We start from the raw sequence: 18,861 nt of genomic DNA on the forward strand, positions 1-18,861 counted from the left end.
TCTTTCTGACTTACTTCACTCTGCATGACAGAATATTGAGGCTCTGAGAAATACTTTAATTTGCCCTGGCTCACAAAGCCTTACCTGACCCCAGCTTCAGCTCCACACATATCATACTTAGGCCATTGAAATTTTCCAGAATGAAAATGGCAGAGTAAGGACTCCAAAAGTCTGTCCCTCCATAAAAGTAACGAACAAACTGCCAAAAACTGTCATTGTCAACTTCTTCAGAACTCTGGAAACTAACCCAAAAGTCACAACCTGGGGAGCGCTTAAGTAAGAAAAACAGCTGAATCTTGACAAGAAGAGTGAACTTTGTGGCATTTTAACTTACACTTTCCCATCTCAGCTCCACAGTTCAGTGACAGCCTTAAAAATAACAGCCTGCGTTCCTGGTATTAGTACTGAAGGGAGCAGAATGGACCTCATTCACAAAAAATTCTAATTATTTGTTCCCTGGAAGACTGGCTTGCCTTTATCTTGCCTGACTTGGAACTTGACCAGTGCTAAAGTGGTGTAATGTTGAAAACATTTACAGGCAAATGCTTTAATCACTGCTGCCTGATGCAGTGGGTAAGAGTTGGGGGAGAAAGTAACTAACTAAAACTCTTGGGAGGCAAGCCTAGAGAATGAGATGCTTTGGGGAATAAGGTCTTTGAAAAGCTCCAACATATTCCTGAGAATCTAGAAGGCCATGGCATGCCCAGGGCTGTACACATATTCAGGAAAGACCTGAAAAGAACTTAAGCTCTCACCTCTGGCTGACCTTTAAGCTCTGTCCAAACAGGAACTGAAGGTTCAGGTGAAGTTGTAAACTGCCTGGCTGAATACTGAAGGTGTGTCAAGCACACGAACACACAGAGCTCGTCTGCAAAGACTGGGAGATTTTTTTGGTTTCAGATATTTAAGAAAATCTCTGTGCAAACATCAGCTAACCACTAGGCTAATGGAACAGAGACTTCAGTAGCCACACTAAACAAAGAATATAGACATAACAAAATTAGTTCAGCAGAAAAGTCATGAACAAATAAATAACAGCTATAACAAGGAGCAACCACGGGGAGGGGGGAGAATCCAAAGCTGCCACATTTTAACATTCAAAATGTCCATTCTTCAATAAAAATTATGAGACAGACAAAAAAAATGGCAAGAAAATATGGCCCGGACTTCCCTGGTGGTACAGTGGTTAAGAATCCTCCCACCAATGCAGGGGACACAGGTTTGAGCCCTGGTGCAGGACGATCCCACATGTTGCAGAGCAACTAAGGCTGTGCACCACAACTACTGAGCCTGTGTGCCACAACTACTGAAGCCTACAGCCCGTGATCCGCAACAAGAGAAGCCACCGCAATGAGAAGCCCGCACAGTGCGACAGAGTAGCCCCCGCTCACCGCAACTAGAGAAAGCCCTCATGCAGCAACGAAGACCCAATGCAGCCAAAAATAAATAAATAAAAATTTAAAAAAAAGAACATATGGCCCATACACAGGAAAAAAAAATTAGTGTCAATAGTTTCAAAAGAAACTCCTTAAGGAAGCCTAGACATTGGATGTACTTGAAAAAGCTATTTTAAATACTTTAAAAGAACTAATGGAAACTGTGTCTAAAGAACTAAAGAAAACCATGAGAATGATATCTCACCAAATAGAGAATATCAAATAAAGAGAATATATCATAAAAAGAAACCAAAAAGAAATTATGGACCTAATAAAAGTCCAATTGAAATGAAAAGCCTACTACAGAGGTTCAACAGCAGATTTAAGAAAGCAGAAGAGGGAATTCCCTGGTGGTCCAGTGGTTAGGACTCTGCACTTTCACTGTTGAGGATCTGGGTTCAATCCCTGGTCAGGAACTAAGATCCCACAAGCTGCACAATGTGGTCAAAAAAAAAAAAAGCAGAAGGAAAAAATCAGCAAATCTGAAGATAGGTCATTTGAGGTTATCCAGTCTTGAAACAGGAAGAAAAAAAAAATAAAGACAAATGAACAGAACCTAGAGGAACTGTGGAACACCAGCACACCAACGTACACACAGTTAAGAGTTCCAGAAGGAGTAGAGAGAAAGGAACAGAAAGAACGTTTGAAGGAACAATGGCTGAAGACTCCCCATATTTGCTGAAAGACAATGATCTACGTATCCAAATAGCTCAACAAACTCCAAATAGGATAAAATCAAAGAGATCCACACCAAGAAACATCATGATCACACTGTCAAAAACAGACATAAAGAGAGAATCTTGAAAGCATTAAGAGAAAAATCAATTCAAGTATAAGAGCTCCTCAATAATAATAGCTGATCTCCCAGCAGAAACCATGGAAGCCAGAAGACAGTGGGGTGACATATTAAAACTGTGAAAGAAAAAAAAAAAACTGACAAGCAAAATTCCATCTGGCAAAACAGTCCTTAAAAAATGAAGACTGGGAGTTTGGGGTTGGTAGATGCAAACTATAACATTTAGACACTCCCTTGATAAGCAAAAGCTGAGAGAGTTCATTGCTAGCAGACCTACCTTAAGAGGAATGCTAAAGAGAGTCCTTCAAACTGAAATGAAAGGACACTAGACAGTAACTCGAATCCACATGAAGAAATAAAGAATATCAGTAAAGGAAATTACTTAGGAGAATATAAAAGGCAATATAATGTATTTTTTGTTTATAACCTCACTTTTCCCTTATCTAACGTAAAAGACAAGTACATGACAATTATAAATTTATGTCGATGGGCACACAATTTATAAAGCCGTAATATGCAGCAATAACAGCATAATGTGGGGGGACAGAAGAATATAGGTAGAAAGTTTTTAGATACTTAAGGTCTATTAATATGAACTAGATTGTTATAAATTAAGAGGTTACTTATAATCCCCAGGGCAACCACTAAAAAGATGATTCAAAAATATATAGTAAAAAACAACAACAAAAGAATTAAAGTGGTACACAAGAAAATATCTATTTTACTCAAATGAAGGCAGTAATGGAGAAACGGAGGATTAAAACATGTAAGACATATAGCCAAAAATGAAATAATTCAAGGGAAAAATAGAAAGTTCTACAATAGTTGGAGAGTTCAATACTTCACTTTCAATAATAGATAGAAGAAGTAGGTAGAAGATCAGAAAGAAAACAGAAGACTTAGACAACACTCTCAACCAACTAGATCTAACAGACATATATAGGATAATGACAGCAGAATCCATTTTGAAGTACACATAAAACACTGTCCAGGATAGACAGCATGTTAGACCACAAAACAAGTCTCAGTGAAGTTTAAAATATCAAAATTATACAAAGTATGTTACATAACCACAATGGAATAAAATTAGAAATCAGTAACAAAAGGAAATTTTGAAAATTTACAAATATGGAAATCAAACAACATATACCTAAATAACCAATGGACCTAAGGGAAATTAGAAAATACCTTGAAATGAACAAAAATGAAACACAACACACTAAAACTTACTGGATGGAGGAGAAGTAGTGCTCAGAAGAAAACTTATAGATGTAAATGCCTACGTTAAAAAGAAAGATCTCAAATTAATAGCCTAACCTTCTGCCTTAAGAAACTAAAAAAGCCAGCTAAACTCAAAACAAGCATAAGGACGGAAACAATAAAGATTTGAGTTTTAATAAGGATTAGAGAATAACAAAAAAATAAGAGAAAATAATGAAACAAAAGTTGGCTCTTCAAAAAGACCAATGAAATGGACAAACCCTTGGTTAGATTGACCAAGAAAAGAGAGAGGATTCAAATTATTAATCAAGAGTATAACTGGGGACATTACTACAAACCTTATACAAATAAAAAGGATTGTAAGCAAATACTATGAACAATTTGTATTTCAACAAATTAGATAATCTAGCTAAAACAGATAAAATCCTAGAAACACACAAACTGTCAATACTAACTCAAGAAGAAATAGAAAATCTGAATAGAGCTATAACAAGTAAAGAACTTAAGTCAGTAATCAAAAAAAAAAAAAAATTCCTACAGAGAGAAGTCCAGGACCAGATGGTTTCACTGGTGAATTTTACCACACATTTAAAGAAGAAGTAACACTAATCTTTCTTAAACTCTTCCAAAAAATTGAAGAGGAAGGAGCACTTCCCAACTCATTCTATAAGGCCAGTATTACCCTGATACCAAAGCCAGACAAAGACATAGCAAGAAATGAAAAACTACAGACCAGTGTCCCTTATAAAAGTTGATGCAAAAATTCTCAACAAAATACTAGAAAGTCAACATAGAGTTGCCAAATGACCCAACATATGCCCAAGAGAAATGCAAAACAAATGAAAAACAAGAAGTGAAATACTGATACATGCTACAACATGGATGAACCTTGAAAACATTACGCTAAGTGAAAGATGTTAGACATAACAGGCCACATACTACATGCTTCCATTTATAGGAAATGTCCAGATAGGTAAATTCATAGAGCTAGAAAGTAGATAAGAATGTGTCAGGGATTGTGGGGAGGGGGTAATGGGGAGTGAATGCTTAATTCGTATGGGGTTTCTTTTGGGGGGTGGTAAAGATAGTCTGGAATTAGATAGTGGTGATGGTTGCCCAACTTTGTGAATATACTAAAAGTATATACTAAAATTTATACATTTTGAAATAGTTAAAACGGTAAATTTTATATTATGTGAATTTTTTCTCAAAACAAAAATTTTTTCCCCAAATTTAATGTGATGGTTCTAGTTGATCTGAAGTCACTTTGCCTATAATCAATGAGGGAACACAGCCATTCAGCCTTGTTTGTGATAAATCAATTAGCAATACTCCTACCTTACTGCCTTGGGATTTACTATTCCTTTCCCTGAATGAACTTTCCCCTCCTTTCTCCCTTCCAAATGCTACTACCCATCCTTGAAGATGCAGCTCAAATGCCACTTCCTCCGTGAAGTCTCCACACTTTCCACGTTGGAGCACATTTCTTTCTCCTCTGCACGATTCCCGGCACCCTGTCTGCACGACACGTTTCACACTGAATGCACATTCATGGCTCTTGTGTACATTTCTCTACCAGGTATCTCTCTACTAGATACACGTTCCTTTAAGGACAAAGTGAGTTTCCTGTATCTCTGCATCCTCCTCAAGGCCAAATGCTATGCCTCACAATCATCCTCAAATTAAAGCAATAAAGATACTTCTAAAGCCTGTTTCCATTATCCATCTCCACACAGACAACCGTGCTGAGGCAAAAATTCTTTGAAATGTAATGAATTTACCCAAAACGACTTGAGGATTAGATATTCTTTTAGTATCCAATCACTACAGAAATCTCTATCTCTACTTATTAGATATATTGACTACTGGGATTGCCCTTAAATCCAGTTCACAGGGACTGAAATGTTGACTTTCAGCATTTGTAAGAACCATTTTGCCCTCAAGTAATCTCCATGACAGAGATAATTCAAAAACTTCAACTGCAAAGCACATTAATTCAACAAAATGGAAAGACCACAGAACTCTGTCATGAACACAATTTCCACAATGTTTATAGTTACAAGACTGACACTTTATGAGAATATAACAATTTTGGTTCTAAATTACAAGCTACTTTGTGCATCACTGTGAGAAATAAGAGCCTGGGTGGCCATGATATTCGTGCATTTATTTAGTTATTACCCCTCGTTCTATGGTCTTCCTCCTTAGCAGCTTTTTGACACTTGGAAGCTGTTTCTTTAACAACATGGTGGCTTCATTCATTCTTCTGACTTGAGCGATTAAGAAAGATGGAACCTGGAGAAGAAACAGAGCTTGACTAGAAGGAAAACACTTGAGTTAAACCTCCCTGGTAGAGTCTGTCTTCTGGCCACTCAGTATCCAGGAACCAGGAACTGTGGTTCTGTCCTCATAAAGATTAGGAAAATCTACGAGGATTCTTGTTTAAAGGAAAATGTGTTTGGGAGCAGCCTTAAGGAATGATCAAGATGCCACCAGCAACCTGGGATTACTGTCTCCCACCTCTCCCTGTGCCTGAGGGCACTGCTTGCTCATGAGTCTTTACATCTCCTGGGGGCTAGCAGACATGAGAACATCCTAGTCGTCACATTGTCACTCACCTTCCACAACATCTCCTGGTACTTTAGCATCAAGCGGATGATGTGGGCAGCGGTGTTTGCTAAGAGTAATTCTTCACAGTCAGAATGTTTGCTTCTACTGAAGAAAAGATTTGGTGCCATTATAGTAGAAATGTTCCATATACTCATTCGGTTTTTTGATTCATTGGCAATGACTTTATTGAAGAATGTCATGAGGGCCTGATAGGAAACAGCACGGTGTCACTCTAGTCTTTGTAAATTAGGAAAAGGCATCACTGATTACTATCACTCATTTCCATACCCGTTCACTGGGCCTCTGGAAAACTGTCGGAGCTACGGAATGGTTCAATGTGTCATGTTTCCCCTCTAACTGCTTAAAAGTGCTAATGAGAAATGTGAAGAGTTTTTTCATTTCTCTGCTTCATAAAAGTAGCTCCATTTTTATGGAATTTGTTATGTTGGGATCTCTATAAATAATAGTTTGCATTTTCTTATTTTCTTTTATCTTAAACAAGCTTGACAAATATTAAAATTAAACAGTAAACAAGGGAGAGAAAACACTACAGCTCAAATAAACATGAAATGCAGTTCTGTCGTGAAGGAAGAAAAGTAATTCACTCTTAAGGCATTACTGTTAAAAATTATTTTCTGTTTCCTTGGGAATGGAAAGTCCATTGAAAAAAAATGAGTTTTAAAATAAATAAGTTATGAAATAAATGTCATGGGGATATAACATACAGCATGGTGACTATAGTCAATAATACGGTATTGCATATTTGAAAGTTACAAAGAGAGTAAATCTTAAAAGTTCTCTCAAGAAAAAAATTTTTGTAATGGTGATGGAGGACAACAAGATTTCCTATGGTGATCATGTTGCAGTGTATACGAATATCAAAATATTATGTTGCTTACTTGAAATTAATATGTTATATGTCAGTGATACCTCAATAAAAAATTTAAAAATAAAGTGAATAAAAAGAAAAAAAAATTAAAGAATAGAAACAACAAAATGAGTATCTCATTCCTCACTTCAAAAATATCTCAATCGGGGCCTCCCTGGTGGCGCAAGTGGTTGAGAGTCCGCCTGCCGATGCAGGGGATACGGGTTCGTGCCCCGGACTGGGAGGATCCCATATGCCGCGGAGCGGCTGGGCCCGTGAGCCATGGCCGCTGAGCCTGCGCGTCCGGAGCCTGCGCGTCCGGAGCCTGTGCTCCGCAACGGGGGAGGCCACAACAGTGAGAGGCCCGCATACCGCAAAAAAAAAAAAAAAAAAAAAAAAAAAAAAATCTCAATCGAAAAGCTGAAAACTTTCACTTTTTGGGTGTCATTTTTGTACTGCTTTTCAATTTTGGAATCTTTAGCAGACCAAAGGGAAATGATTACATGCACCTGTGCTCAGCATTTTAAAAAAATTGAGAAAGCTTAATAAAAGTTTGGCTAAGCCACCAAAGTATAAATGCCTATCAGAACTTTCTGAAATTCACCAAGAGGGCTGAAATCCTAAAAGGAGATGCTCTTTGGTTTTCCAAGTTTGAATTCTGCTATAGTATGTGTAATGAGAAAATGGACAGCACATACTAGTGATAATAGCTAACATTTATTTGAGGATTTACTGTGAGCCAGGCATTATTCTTAGTACTTTATATACTTCCACTCATTTTATCATCATTCCAAACCCTGTGAGGTAGGTACTATTATTGTTTTACAGATGAGGAAACTAAGATGGGGAGGGATTAAGTAGCTTTGCCCAATGTCACTTAATTAAGTGGCAGAGCCAGGATCTGATCCAAGGAAGCCTAATTCTTGAGCCAGACATCTTGATCTCTACAACACACTAGCTTCAATCTTCATTCCAGTCATAATTCAGAATGGAAGAGGGAGGGAGGGAGAGAGAGAGAGAGAGAGGATCTTCTATTAGAAATGTACTGAATTCTTTGATAATTGCTACATTCTTAGTTATATGAAAGGGGAAATGACATTTTGACTCAGATATCTGATACTAGATTCACTTCTTTGGATAAAAAAAAAAAAGCATTGTTCAGACAAAGCCAAACCAAAAAAAAAAAAAAAAACAAAGCTAGTAAATTTCCAGCTTTTGAAAAATTACCAAATTGTATTAAAACAGACATTCTTATGCCTTTGCCAATCCCCATTCTTGGGTGGAGGACATCATATAATTGACATAGATGGTTTCACTTGGTAGGAGGAAAGGTCCTCACCAAACTGAAATGTCTGACAAGAGGTAATACGAAGACTCATCTTTGTTTTCAGCATCATGTTTACTGGCCTCAAAATTATAACTCTTTCCAACTCATCCTCACCTCAATTTCATTTTAAAGATTCCAAGCACCTGGGGCTTCCCTGGTGGCGCAGTGGTTGAGAGTCCGCCTGCCGATGCAGGGGACACGGGTTCATGCCCCAGTCCAGGAAGATCCCACATGCCGCGGAGCGGCTAGGCCTGTGAGCCACAGCCGCTGAGCCTGTGCGTCCAGAGCCTGTGCTCCGCAACGGGAGAGGCCACAACAGTGAGAGGCCCGCGTACCGCAAAAAGAAAAAAAAAAAAAAAAAAAAGATTCCAAGCACCTGTTGTACTTATAACAGATTTCCTATTGCATACAGAATCATTATCAAAACAGCAACAGAAACTTTGATTTTTACAAACATAAAGCAGAGAAATGAATTTGAAATAAAAGGAGGGATATTTGGGATGGAGAACTATGGAATACAATTCTATCAAATGTTCTATTTTATATTAATGGAGAAATCACTTTTCTGAGCTTAATTTTCTTAATCTGGAAAATGGCAAGGTCCTATCAGGTGATCTATAAAATTCTGGGATTCTATAATTCTTTAAATTGAATTATGGTAAGACATGAACATTCTAGAAATTTTATTTAAAGCAGGGGTTTCATTCACTTCTGACATTATTCCATTTAAGTCTTCCATCTTTGCTTCTTCTTCCTACTCCTAACCCTCGCCCAGTGCCTGGCACACTGTAGATGCTCAACATCTCTTAACAGATTGAATGAACGAAACAAATGTTCAAAGAAGATTCCAGGATTCACATTCTTTCCTGGCTTCCTCAGGAGAACAGCGGTGGGAACAAGGAAAGGCAGCAGGTTTGCTGCAGGCTCAGCTGGTTGGTAAGTTGTCCTCTCAGTTTTCATTTTTCAACCTGAGCCATTTCCTCTGACCAATAAGAGTCAGTGACAGACCATGAGGTCGATACAACGTACCTGGGCTGTGTCCCTGTTGGCCTCAGGCAGTGCCATGATCATGAGGTGTAAGGCTTGAAACTGTACTTTGATGTGAGGCCCTCCTAACAAGAAAACAGAAATAACCACACATTTTGAACAACGCTCATGCATTCTGACAGCATTTCTTGCTAACATCTGGTGGCATAGGAGGGCCCTGACAGCTTTCAGTGGTAAAGGCTCAGGTTTTGTGACCAACAGTGTAAGTCTGTTCACTTGGACAGGAGCCTCAGTCTATCAACTCCTTTTTAGCATCCTAGGATGCCACTGTAGGGGCAGGTGGCCAACGAGATCCTCAAAATTATTCTGGATCTGTATAACATTTCTCTTTTCAAAGTACTTTCATAGATCTTGCTTTACTTTTATGCTATAAACAGTTGGCTTGAAGCTCAATTCAAGAGAAAATAAATTTTATTTCCATATGATGAGGCAGCCAAGCATAATAATTAAGAGCAGAGATTCTAGAACCAGATTCAAATTCTGCATGTACTATTTAGTCACTGAGTGACCTTGGGCAGGCTATTTAACCCCTGTTGCTTCTATTTTATCATCTGTAAAATGGGAATTGTCATCATACCTACCTCACCGGGCCATTATGAAGGTTAAATGAGCTAATGTACAGAGTATTTACATCAGTACCTGTACATAGTTACCTCCATAGGTGTTTGCTCTTGTTATTATGATCAGTGACGTTTATTTTAGCTCTTAAATGGACATGAAGGGAAGGTAACCACAGTTGGGTCTTTGGAGATCCAGAAGATGGCACCAGAGGGTTGACATTCTACTACTGTGTGTTCTCAATATTGGCTCTTTTCCCATTTTAGGGAAAGGATTTTAGGAAATCTATCCACAACTGCATAATTCACAGCCAGCTGTGCTGAAAACATAGGGTATTCCAGAGCATCCAGGCTTTGCCTGTTCTCTCTGTATTCTCCCCAAAATGGTCTCTTGGTAGGGAGGTCCTGCAGGGAAGCATGACATTCTGTAACCCCAGGGGGAGCTCTCAAGTTGAAGGAAAATCTATCCATTTACGACTCAGTGGATAAAGGCAGTCAGCTGCTTATAGAGTTACTTAGCTTTACACTAGAGGAAACACTCTCGTGACAAACTACTAGGTCACAGGAGGTCGTGTGCATCCGAGTTAGGAGTACATGATTATTGTGTGTAACCACGTAATGAAGGAACAGTTGGGAGGAGTATTTATAGGCTCATATCGTATTGTCTCAGCACAATCCCCATGAGGATTTTTAAAAATTTATGTCAAATTTGTAAACAAAAATGACACAGGTCCAGGTTGTTTTTCAAAATGGCTAATGCACACTGATGTGAGTTTGCCTGAATAACAGGCAGTAGCAGGAGTATATCTCAGTACAAAGCATTTGGGGACAGATAAGACATTACTTTAGGGCATAAATTACAGGTTAAGGGCTGTCTATAATTTTCCAATGCAACCCAAAAAAACCTCTGGGGGGAAACAATAGATGCAGATGCAGGCTCTCTATTTCCATTAATTCCAGATAAATTACAAAGTTCCCTTTAAGATTAAAAATCTAAACTGGCAAATAATCCATTTTCATTTTGCTTAGGAAACCCGGCCCTACACTGTTTTGTGGTTAATAGTTTTGTAGTTAATTCATTTATTGCACCCTAGTTAAGAGTCATTTTTTTCACTCCTGAGGTCATTATTTTCTCAGAAAGATATTAAACTTTTCATGAAAGTATCTAAGGTTTGATTGATGAACTATTAGTCTTTTAATTTTATGGGCAATTTTTGGACCCAGTTTGAAAAGAGAAAAGAGAAAGTAATTACACTAGTGGAAAAGACTACATTCTCTGACCTCCGTTTTAGAGTAAATACAGGGGCAGCTTAAACACACAGATGTCCACAGTTCTTCCCTTCAGAAAACCTCATTACAACGAGAGCTTACTCCAGGTGGCAAAAAGGCCATTCTTTCCGATGGCAGCAGCCCAGAACTCTGGGCTTCCTGTGGGGTTGGCTAGTTATCAAATCAATCACGACAATATAGTATTTTTCACTTTCAAAGTCATACAAAGAAATGTGGATCGTCCTGTGAAACTTTTCAGGATATTTTCCAGATTCTCTCCCTTCACTGAAGTGTACTGGCTTCAACATCTGAATAATGATATTAAGAAAAACTAAATATGATTTCCTTCTTAAATATGATTCTCCAAACAGGTTTTACATGGTGATTGACTCCTCTGTGGCACCATTTGTTTTGATGAATTGTTCAGTATATAAACTGCAGATCAAAGTGAAGATAAGACTTCTGCAGCCCGTTTTCCAGGACAGCAAACTTTACAGAAAATCCTGTGTTTCTCTGACTTAGAAATAAAGAGAGGGAGTTCTGTTTCTGGTATGGCTGAGTAAGCTCCTACCCAATCAACCCTCCTTAAGACAACTGTACACTCTGGACAATGTACAAAAAACAACTACCTGAGGCAGTGGAGAATGAACAAAAGCAGGCAGATTTAGGAGGGCACTGGACACTTGGCATTAGGGAATGGCACAGGGAGAGTGTCCAATTTCCTGGCTTTTAGTTTGAGGTCAGGCCATAGACAGCAATGGCATAAGGTGGCTGAAATTCCAAAAGAAAACCCCAATCTTTCTGGCCTGAACAAAGAGAGGACAGGGTTCAGGATGACCACAGCCACTGGGAAGTTATGGGGAATCCCAGAAAGGGAAGGTCAAGAGATAGAAGGCCCTAATTCTGGTATAAAATCCACCCAAATGTTGGCCTACCCCATAAACCATGCATATGTGGAGTAGCACAGGTAAGTATTAAATAGCAAATTGTCTGCTTAAATACAAACAAAAAACAAAACTAACCGAAAAAACCCCATTCCTTGGAGAAATATTACAGAACACAGAGTTTCCAAAAAAAATATTCACAAGGTTCTGGATACAGTTTAAACTTACTTGACATAAACAGAGACCCATTTTCAAGGGAAGAGACAGTCAACAGAGACCAACCCTCAGATGACCCAGATGTTGGAACTAGTTATGAAGCAGCTATCATAACTATGCTCAATGATATGAAGGTAAATAGGCTTACAATGAATGAAAAGATAGGGAATGTCAGCAGATAAATCGAAAATAGTTTTAAAGTAGCAACTGGAGATTCTAGAACTGAAAATATACAATATCTGAAATAAAAAAGAATGAAGATTCAAGCCCTGGTCTGGGAAGATCCCACATGCCACAGAGCAACTGGGCCCGTGAGCCACAACTACTGAGCCTGAGCATCTGGAGCTTGTGCTCCGCAACAAGAGAGGCTGCAATAGTGAGAGTCCCGCGCACCGCGATGAGGAGTGGCCCCCACTTGCCACAACTAGAGAAAGCCCTCGCACAGAAACGAAGACCCAACACAGCAAAAATAAATAAAATAAAATAAAAATTTTAAAAAAAAGAAGGAAGAGAACTAGTTCTCTCTTTCTTTCATAAAACAAAAATACTACATCATACAAAGAAAAGAGATACTGGTCACAGCATGTCAATTAAAGCTTAGAAAAGGACTGCCTTCTCTTATCATATTCTTTTCTCTGAAGCCACAGCGGATTATTTTATGAATCTGGTTTAGTTAAAATTTTTAAAGATTTAGAACCAACTAATTTTTAGGACAAATTTTGTCATACAACTTATGATGTGACTATTATTTTCTATGATTGTGATTTTAAGGATTTTATACTTCTGGTCAACCTGGAGAAGGTTGTGAACTGGCAGATACGGGTAATACTTGCTACGCTAATGTAGTGTTTTAAAATTTGAATTTGTGGCTGACATTTTTAAATGAAGAGTTTCGTCATTAAAGCCTGGATTTTGGCTTTCACTCCTGCATGGTAACCATCATCCAGAGCTGAGCAGTGGCCAACCCCTTTATATGGGATATGTCCTCTCAATCTGGCCACAGTCCATTTCTGTCCATATAGAATCACCATTTACTTAGCATGCTTATATATATTTAGACTTGTGACTCCTGAATTCCTCAGGTTGGTAGTTAAAGCCCACACTATGTAGCCTCATCCTACTTTTCTAAATTTCTCTCATCACACCTTCTTCAATATTCAACCTTTAGGATGAAATTACTTTCTGACTGCCAAATACAAGACACACTGTCCAGTTTCTATACTTTTTATCCAAGTACCTCAGTTAAGGCCTCATCTATGTGACTTTTTAAGTTTCAGAAACACTATGTGATACTGTAATTTTCAGAGACAAAACACCTTCTTACTGCATGCTACATCATCAGACCCAGGACCTCGGATTTAAAGAAGGGAGAGATGTTATATTTTTTGAAGGACTATTATACACCAGGCACTATCCTAGATGTCTTCATTCAATACCCACGACAACCCTGACAAGTAATTATTATCTGTAATTTACAGGTGCAGCAGTGAAGCTCAGAAAGGTTGACTGCATAGTTAACAGATGGTTGAGCAGGAATTCAAATCTCAAGAGCCAGGTCGTTCTGTAACCCTCTCTGCCTTTTAATGATTATAAAACCCTCTAAATCATATCAACCAGACTCAGAAATATAAACATGTGAAGAGATAACAGTTTACCATCAAACTCAATAGTTCATCAAGCAGTACCAGGAAATAGCAAATCTATACATTTATGGTCACATCTGATTATGCATCTTTCTTCTGCTCTGTGCCACTTTATTGACCTTGTATCTTAGTCCATTCACACTTAACTTCTTCCACCTACTTTCCATTAGAGTGATGAAAGCAGGTATATATTCCACAGGGAAGAGAGAGGTGGGTAGTTCTCTGAAAAATGCTTTCAACATTACTGCAGCTTCTCTGTGGCACATTTTCTCCCATTTAAACTTATCAGCATTAAACTTGGCATCCAGTTCTTCACGGTATTGCTGAAAATCAAGGAAAACAGTGAGTTTTACCACCTAATCCTCCCCCTTTAAAAACTGTCATTACATAAACTATTTTTGTAATTAGATTGAAAAGCCAATATCTACTAAGCTTATCTTTTTTCAACATGATTAAAGAACTGAAATGGCTATTTCTGAATATATTCTTTTTAAGTTTTCTAAAATCCTTTTAGAATAATGTTAATCTTAAAATAATTTGCCATCTTTACAAATACAAAAGTTCTTTACTCAGATCATAGTTTCATTTATATGGTTTTGGCAGAATACTGCCTATGCCCACATCATAAATGCACTGCTAGATTTTGACAAAGCCTCCACTTCCCCCTTTTTTTCAATGATCCCTTCCTTCTGCCACCCTGTCTTCTGTTTCTAAATTAGATCAAGAATGTATGCCTCTTGGCTAGTTCACATACAGAATGAGAAATATCCCAACAAAGGAACTCTGACCTCAGTGCAACACGCACACCAATGATATCTTCCTGGAGCAGTTACAGCGAAGTTTTATGCCAAGACGTACACATGTCTTCCACATGTCTGCATGTTTGCCCAATCCTTCGTAAGGTTGGGAACACTGTGTAAATACTTTTTAAAACAATCACTAATCGTCCTTAAGTTTTACTTGGGTTATACATTTTACATTATTAATTCATTTGATGACCTGTGCCCCCCATTCTACTGCTCCCTTGAATTAGAGTTTACCAGTAATACCAGGCAGTTATAGTCAGTTTCCCAACTGACAATAACTGCTTCAAAAAGGATTCTTCAAAAAAAAAAGGAAAAACTCTGAAAATCCTTAAGGCCTTTGCTTTATTCTCATGAGACGCCTAAGTCTTCCAGCCTTGAACATGTAAGAGAAGCTAGAGAACGACAAGGTGAGATTTATCTTTCCTGACAGGCAGGCGGAAAAGTGATTTGGGGGAGCTTGGAGCTCGGCACTGGCTGGGAAGCAGGCCAGAGATGCAGAAAGCAATTATCGGGCTAGGGCACCATTTCTGGTGATGGATCATCGAGGACTTAACCTGGATAAGCAGTTGTAGGATAGAAAGAAGAGGTGGCATTTAAGAAACGCCTAGGAGGGAAAATTCTCAAGAAGCAGTAATGGATTGAACATGAGACTCAGAGGGAGAAATAACAGTCCAGGATGACTCTCAGATTGCTAGCTGGAGTAATGGGCAGATGGAGGTGTTCTTAACAGGAAATAGAGGGGGAGGAGTAAATGTTTTCCGTCCACTGCCTGGTACCACTGCCATAAGGCAAAGGGGAAACTGTTTTGCAAGTGGGCAGGAAGTATTGGCAAGAGCAGAATAATTCAAATCCACTGCCCACAGACCTGTGCCACAGGAAGCTACCTGAAACACGAAGGTGATTCTCACCTGTCACTAAGTCCCTGCCACCTAAGAGGCAACATGGCACCAGGGTCAAGGGCAGGTTCTATAACCACATATTTTAGGTGTTTATCCCAATTCCACAACTGCCTAGTTGTAGGCCTGTGAGGTTTCTCGCTCCATAAGAGGGATATTAGGGATTTCCCCAGCGATCCAGTGGTTAAGACTCCGAGCTTCCAATGCAGGGGGTGCGGGTTCGATCCCTGGTCGGGGAACTAAGATCCCACAGGCCGTGTGGTGCAGCCAAAATTTTTAAAAATAAATAAATAAAATAAAGTCAAGAGCAATCATCGTTTTTTTAAAAGATGGATATTAGAACAACCTCACAGAGATTAAATTGGACACTACAATGTAGAGCTCAGGGGGCAGGGCCTGCATACAGAGAGCGCTCAGGAAATGCTGGCTGCACTTACCCTCCCCTCGTCTGGGTCTGCTACAACCTCTAGTGTTATTACTACGGGAAACCCATGTGTATGTGGTGTGGATATTCGGGTTATAACAGCACCTCATCTTGTCTAGACGGCCAGCGTGAGACACACGGAGAAGTTGGGACCCGAGCACAGTGGAAGTAGGACCAGAGCTGACACGTCCACGGTGGTCCCAAACATGAAGCCACATGAACCCGGGGCTGAGCTTTCCTCGCCAGAGACGTGTACACGTTAAAAAAAAAGTCATGCTTTCTGTCCACTGTTAATAAGAACGCCAGGCAAGGGTCAGGAGCCATGTCCTTCAATCTCCTCTGAGCAAATATCTAACCTGCTTCCAATTCTGAGGTACTTTTATAAAAATGCAAATAACCTGCTTTCAGCTTCAAAAACCAGTTCAGGAAGGGAAACCAGCAGACCAGGTAACATCACTATAAAACATTTAGAGCAGCCTCCGAATAACTGAAACGAGTCAAAAAAGAAAACCGTGCATGTCAAACCAGTCTGCCTTCTTCCATGAAACATATTCCCCGGTGTTTGGCTCAAATTTCTGTCATTTTTGGAAAAGAAAATCACTGGAAACACCAAAGCATTAAATTGGTTCCAAATGATCTGAGGCCTCACATCCAGGAATGGGCTGGGCAGTTATGTGCCCCGTGCGGCTAAAACCAGCAGCGTCCCCCAGGGCTGCTCCCCTGTGAGTCTAACTGGGACTTGAAAGCACAACCCAGGCTGGCTTCTTCATAATGATACCTTAGTGTTAGTGTCATCCACTTGGCACAATTTGAGGATAATTACAATGTTTTTTTTTAACTTTCTTTCCCCAAGCACATTCGTAGAAAAAACAGTCTAACAAATGAAAAATTTTTTTAAAGTTTAAAGTTTGAACAAAGAAGAGAAATAAAGGCCCCTTACTACATCAAGTTACAATGCCTTTCTAACTGCAATATCCCCCTGTTTCTGTTCGCTGGCCCGGAGTTCTTTCACATTGGCTTTCTTGGAGCTCAAACCACGAAAACATCTGGATTACATTTTTCGGACTAATAAGAGATGGAATAAATAGGCTAAAACTACATAAAACCTATTAAGGGCCAAAAGGGACTTTTACCTAAATGTGGCTCAGGAATGCATGTGCCTAATAGAACACATTAAATGAATTATTGGCCTTTGGTAAGTATTTTTCAGTCAAAGATTAGCTAAAGAAAAGCAGCTTGTGCTATGATGTTAAAATTCATACATACAAGAAATGTCATGTAATGTTGTCTCCTTTTGATTAATTTCAAAAATAGAATTTTAAGTCATATCCATTATGTTCCCCCTACACACACACACACACACACACACACACAGTAAGGGTCAGTAAGAATATGTGCAAATACAACTTCCCTATTATACAGGGAGGTCTAGAGGGATGGAGTCTAATTCTGTTTAGGAAATTCATTTTCCTGACTTCATTTTGGTTCTCTGACTCTACAGATATAACCACAAAGACTTAACCAAAACTAGTAACAGCTTTTGTCCTCAGATTTAGGATACATTTATTTAGAAGTATATATAAAAACCATACCTGTGAGAACCTGAAACAAAAAGTAGATCCCATTTAGAGAGGACAAACCTTAAGGATCCACTAGGAATTTTCCTGCCTTTCAAACGAACTTGTGCCAGTATTTAGTAATGTCTACTCCCAGGGAAGTCACAGCTCCCCCAGATGTGCTGTTCCCTCTGTCACCAGCACAGTGCAGAGCACAGCTCAGGTCTCCCTTCAAAAAAGAACTGGCTGTTCATCGGCAAAAAATGCAGGTAGCTGACTCCCCAGCTGCTGGCACCTTCTGATTGGCCTCAGGCCCTTCCCTGCAGGCAGTCCCAGCAGTGACAGTGCAGTGTGGGGCTGACAGGGCACAGGGAGAGAGTCCCACCTGCACCCGGTCTGAGGCTCAGCCCGCCCAAGCCCACGTCCTCTCCCTTGATCCTTGAGAAGCACGGTCCGCCGATAACCGTCTTCTACTCCTAACTCTGTCCCAACACCTGTTTTCTGGAGCTTCCAATAGACACAGCCTATTTATTCTCAATTTCCCCTTTGAAAAATATCTCATCATACGTCTATATAAAAACTCTGAGACTTCTGATACAACCAGAATTTCCCAAAACATGTGCCCAAGTGAATTAGTGAAGAGATGCTTTCCTGCCCCTACACAATTCCTTTTAGTAGTTCAAACACAACCAAGTTCACTTTTCCCTCTCCCCGAGATTTTTTTCCGCAAGGATTCATTATTGGGAACTGCTCATGTTTCCATGTCCACCCACCAGGGAGTGTACAGGGCAGGGAGGGACTCCGTGGATGCACACCGGCACACAAAGTGGGATATCTTACTGGAAATATATGAGAAAAGCTTTTCTTTTCTAACAATTCTTTTTTTTTTTTTGCTGTACTTGAAGAGTTTCCCACCATACAGAAGTAGGAAAGTAAAGGAATTCACATTGCATGAGTGGTTTTATATGTAGCAACTAACATTACCTTAAATGGAGTTGGGTTTTAGAACTGCTGAGTGAGTGTTCTAGTGGCTACAGCCATTCCTACAAATTCTTATAAGGACTTCCATTAAAAGGAAAGCCAAAGAATGTTTCTAAGTTTGAAGCAATTGACAATGGAAATCAGGGATCATCTAATACTGGCTTAGTGAATTCCATGACTGAGAGGAACACAAAAAAGCTAAAGTGTTTAACACAAAAAACAATGATGGGACATTTCAACTTTACCGAATTAAAGACAAGCAGCAGTTTTTGATAGTGAATTGATGTGTTCTTTCATTGTTGTTGGCTTTTTATTGTTGTTGTT

The 18,861-nt window shown here is 39.2% G+C and overlaps 1 protein-coding gene across 1 annotated transcript in view; it reads right to left on the reverse strand.

Annotated features, from left to right (window-relative positions):
- Positions 1–18,861, reverse strand: part of ARHGAP28 (Rho GTPase activating protein 28) — a 145,956-nt gene that overhangs the window by 9,406 nt on the left and 117,689 nt on the right. The window contains exons 12-15 of the mRNA XM_060119032.1: positions 14,035–14,197; positions 9,288–9,370; positions 6,072–6,269; positions 5,635–5,748 (exon numbers count right to left, since the gene is read on the reverse strand). Coding sequence (XP_059975015.1) covers positions 5,635–5,748; positions 6,072–6,269; positions 9,288–9,370; positions 14,035–14,197 — 558 coding nt within the window. The remainder of the gene's footprint in view (positions 1–5,634; positions 5,749–6,071; positions 6,270–9,287; positions 9,371–14,034; positions 14,198–18,861) is intronic.

Source organism: Mesoplodon densirostris, chromosome 15 (assembly GCF_025265405.1).
Source record: "Mesoplodon densirostris isolate mMesDen1 chromosome 15, mMesDen1 primary haplotype, whole genome shotgun sequence".
In the NCBI taxonomy this organism is placed as follows: Eukaryota; Metazoa; Chordata; class Mammalia; order Artiodactyla; family Ziphiidae; genus Mesoplodon; species Mesoplodon densirostris.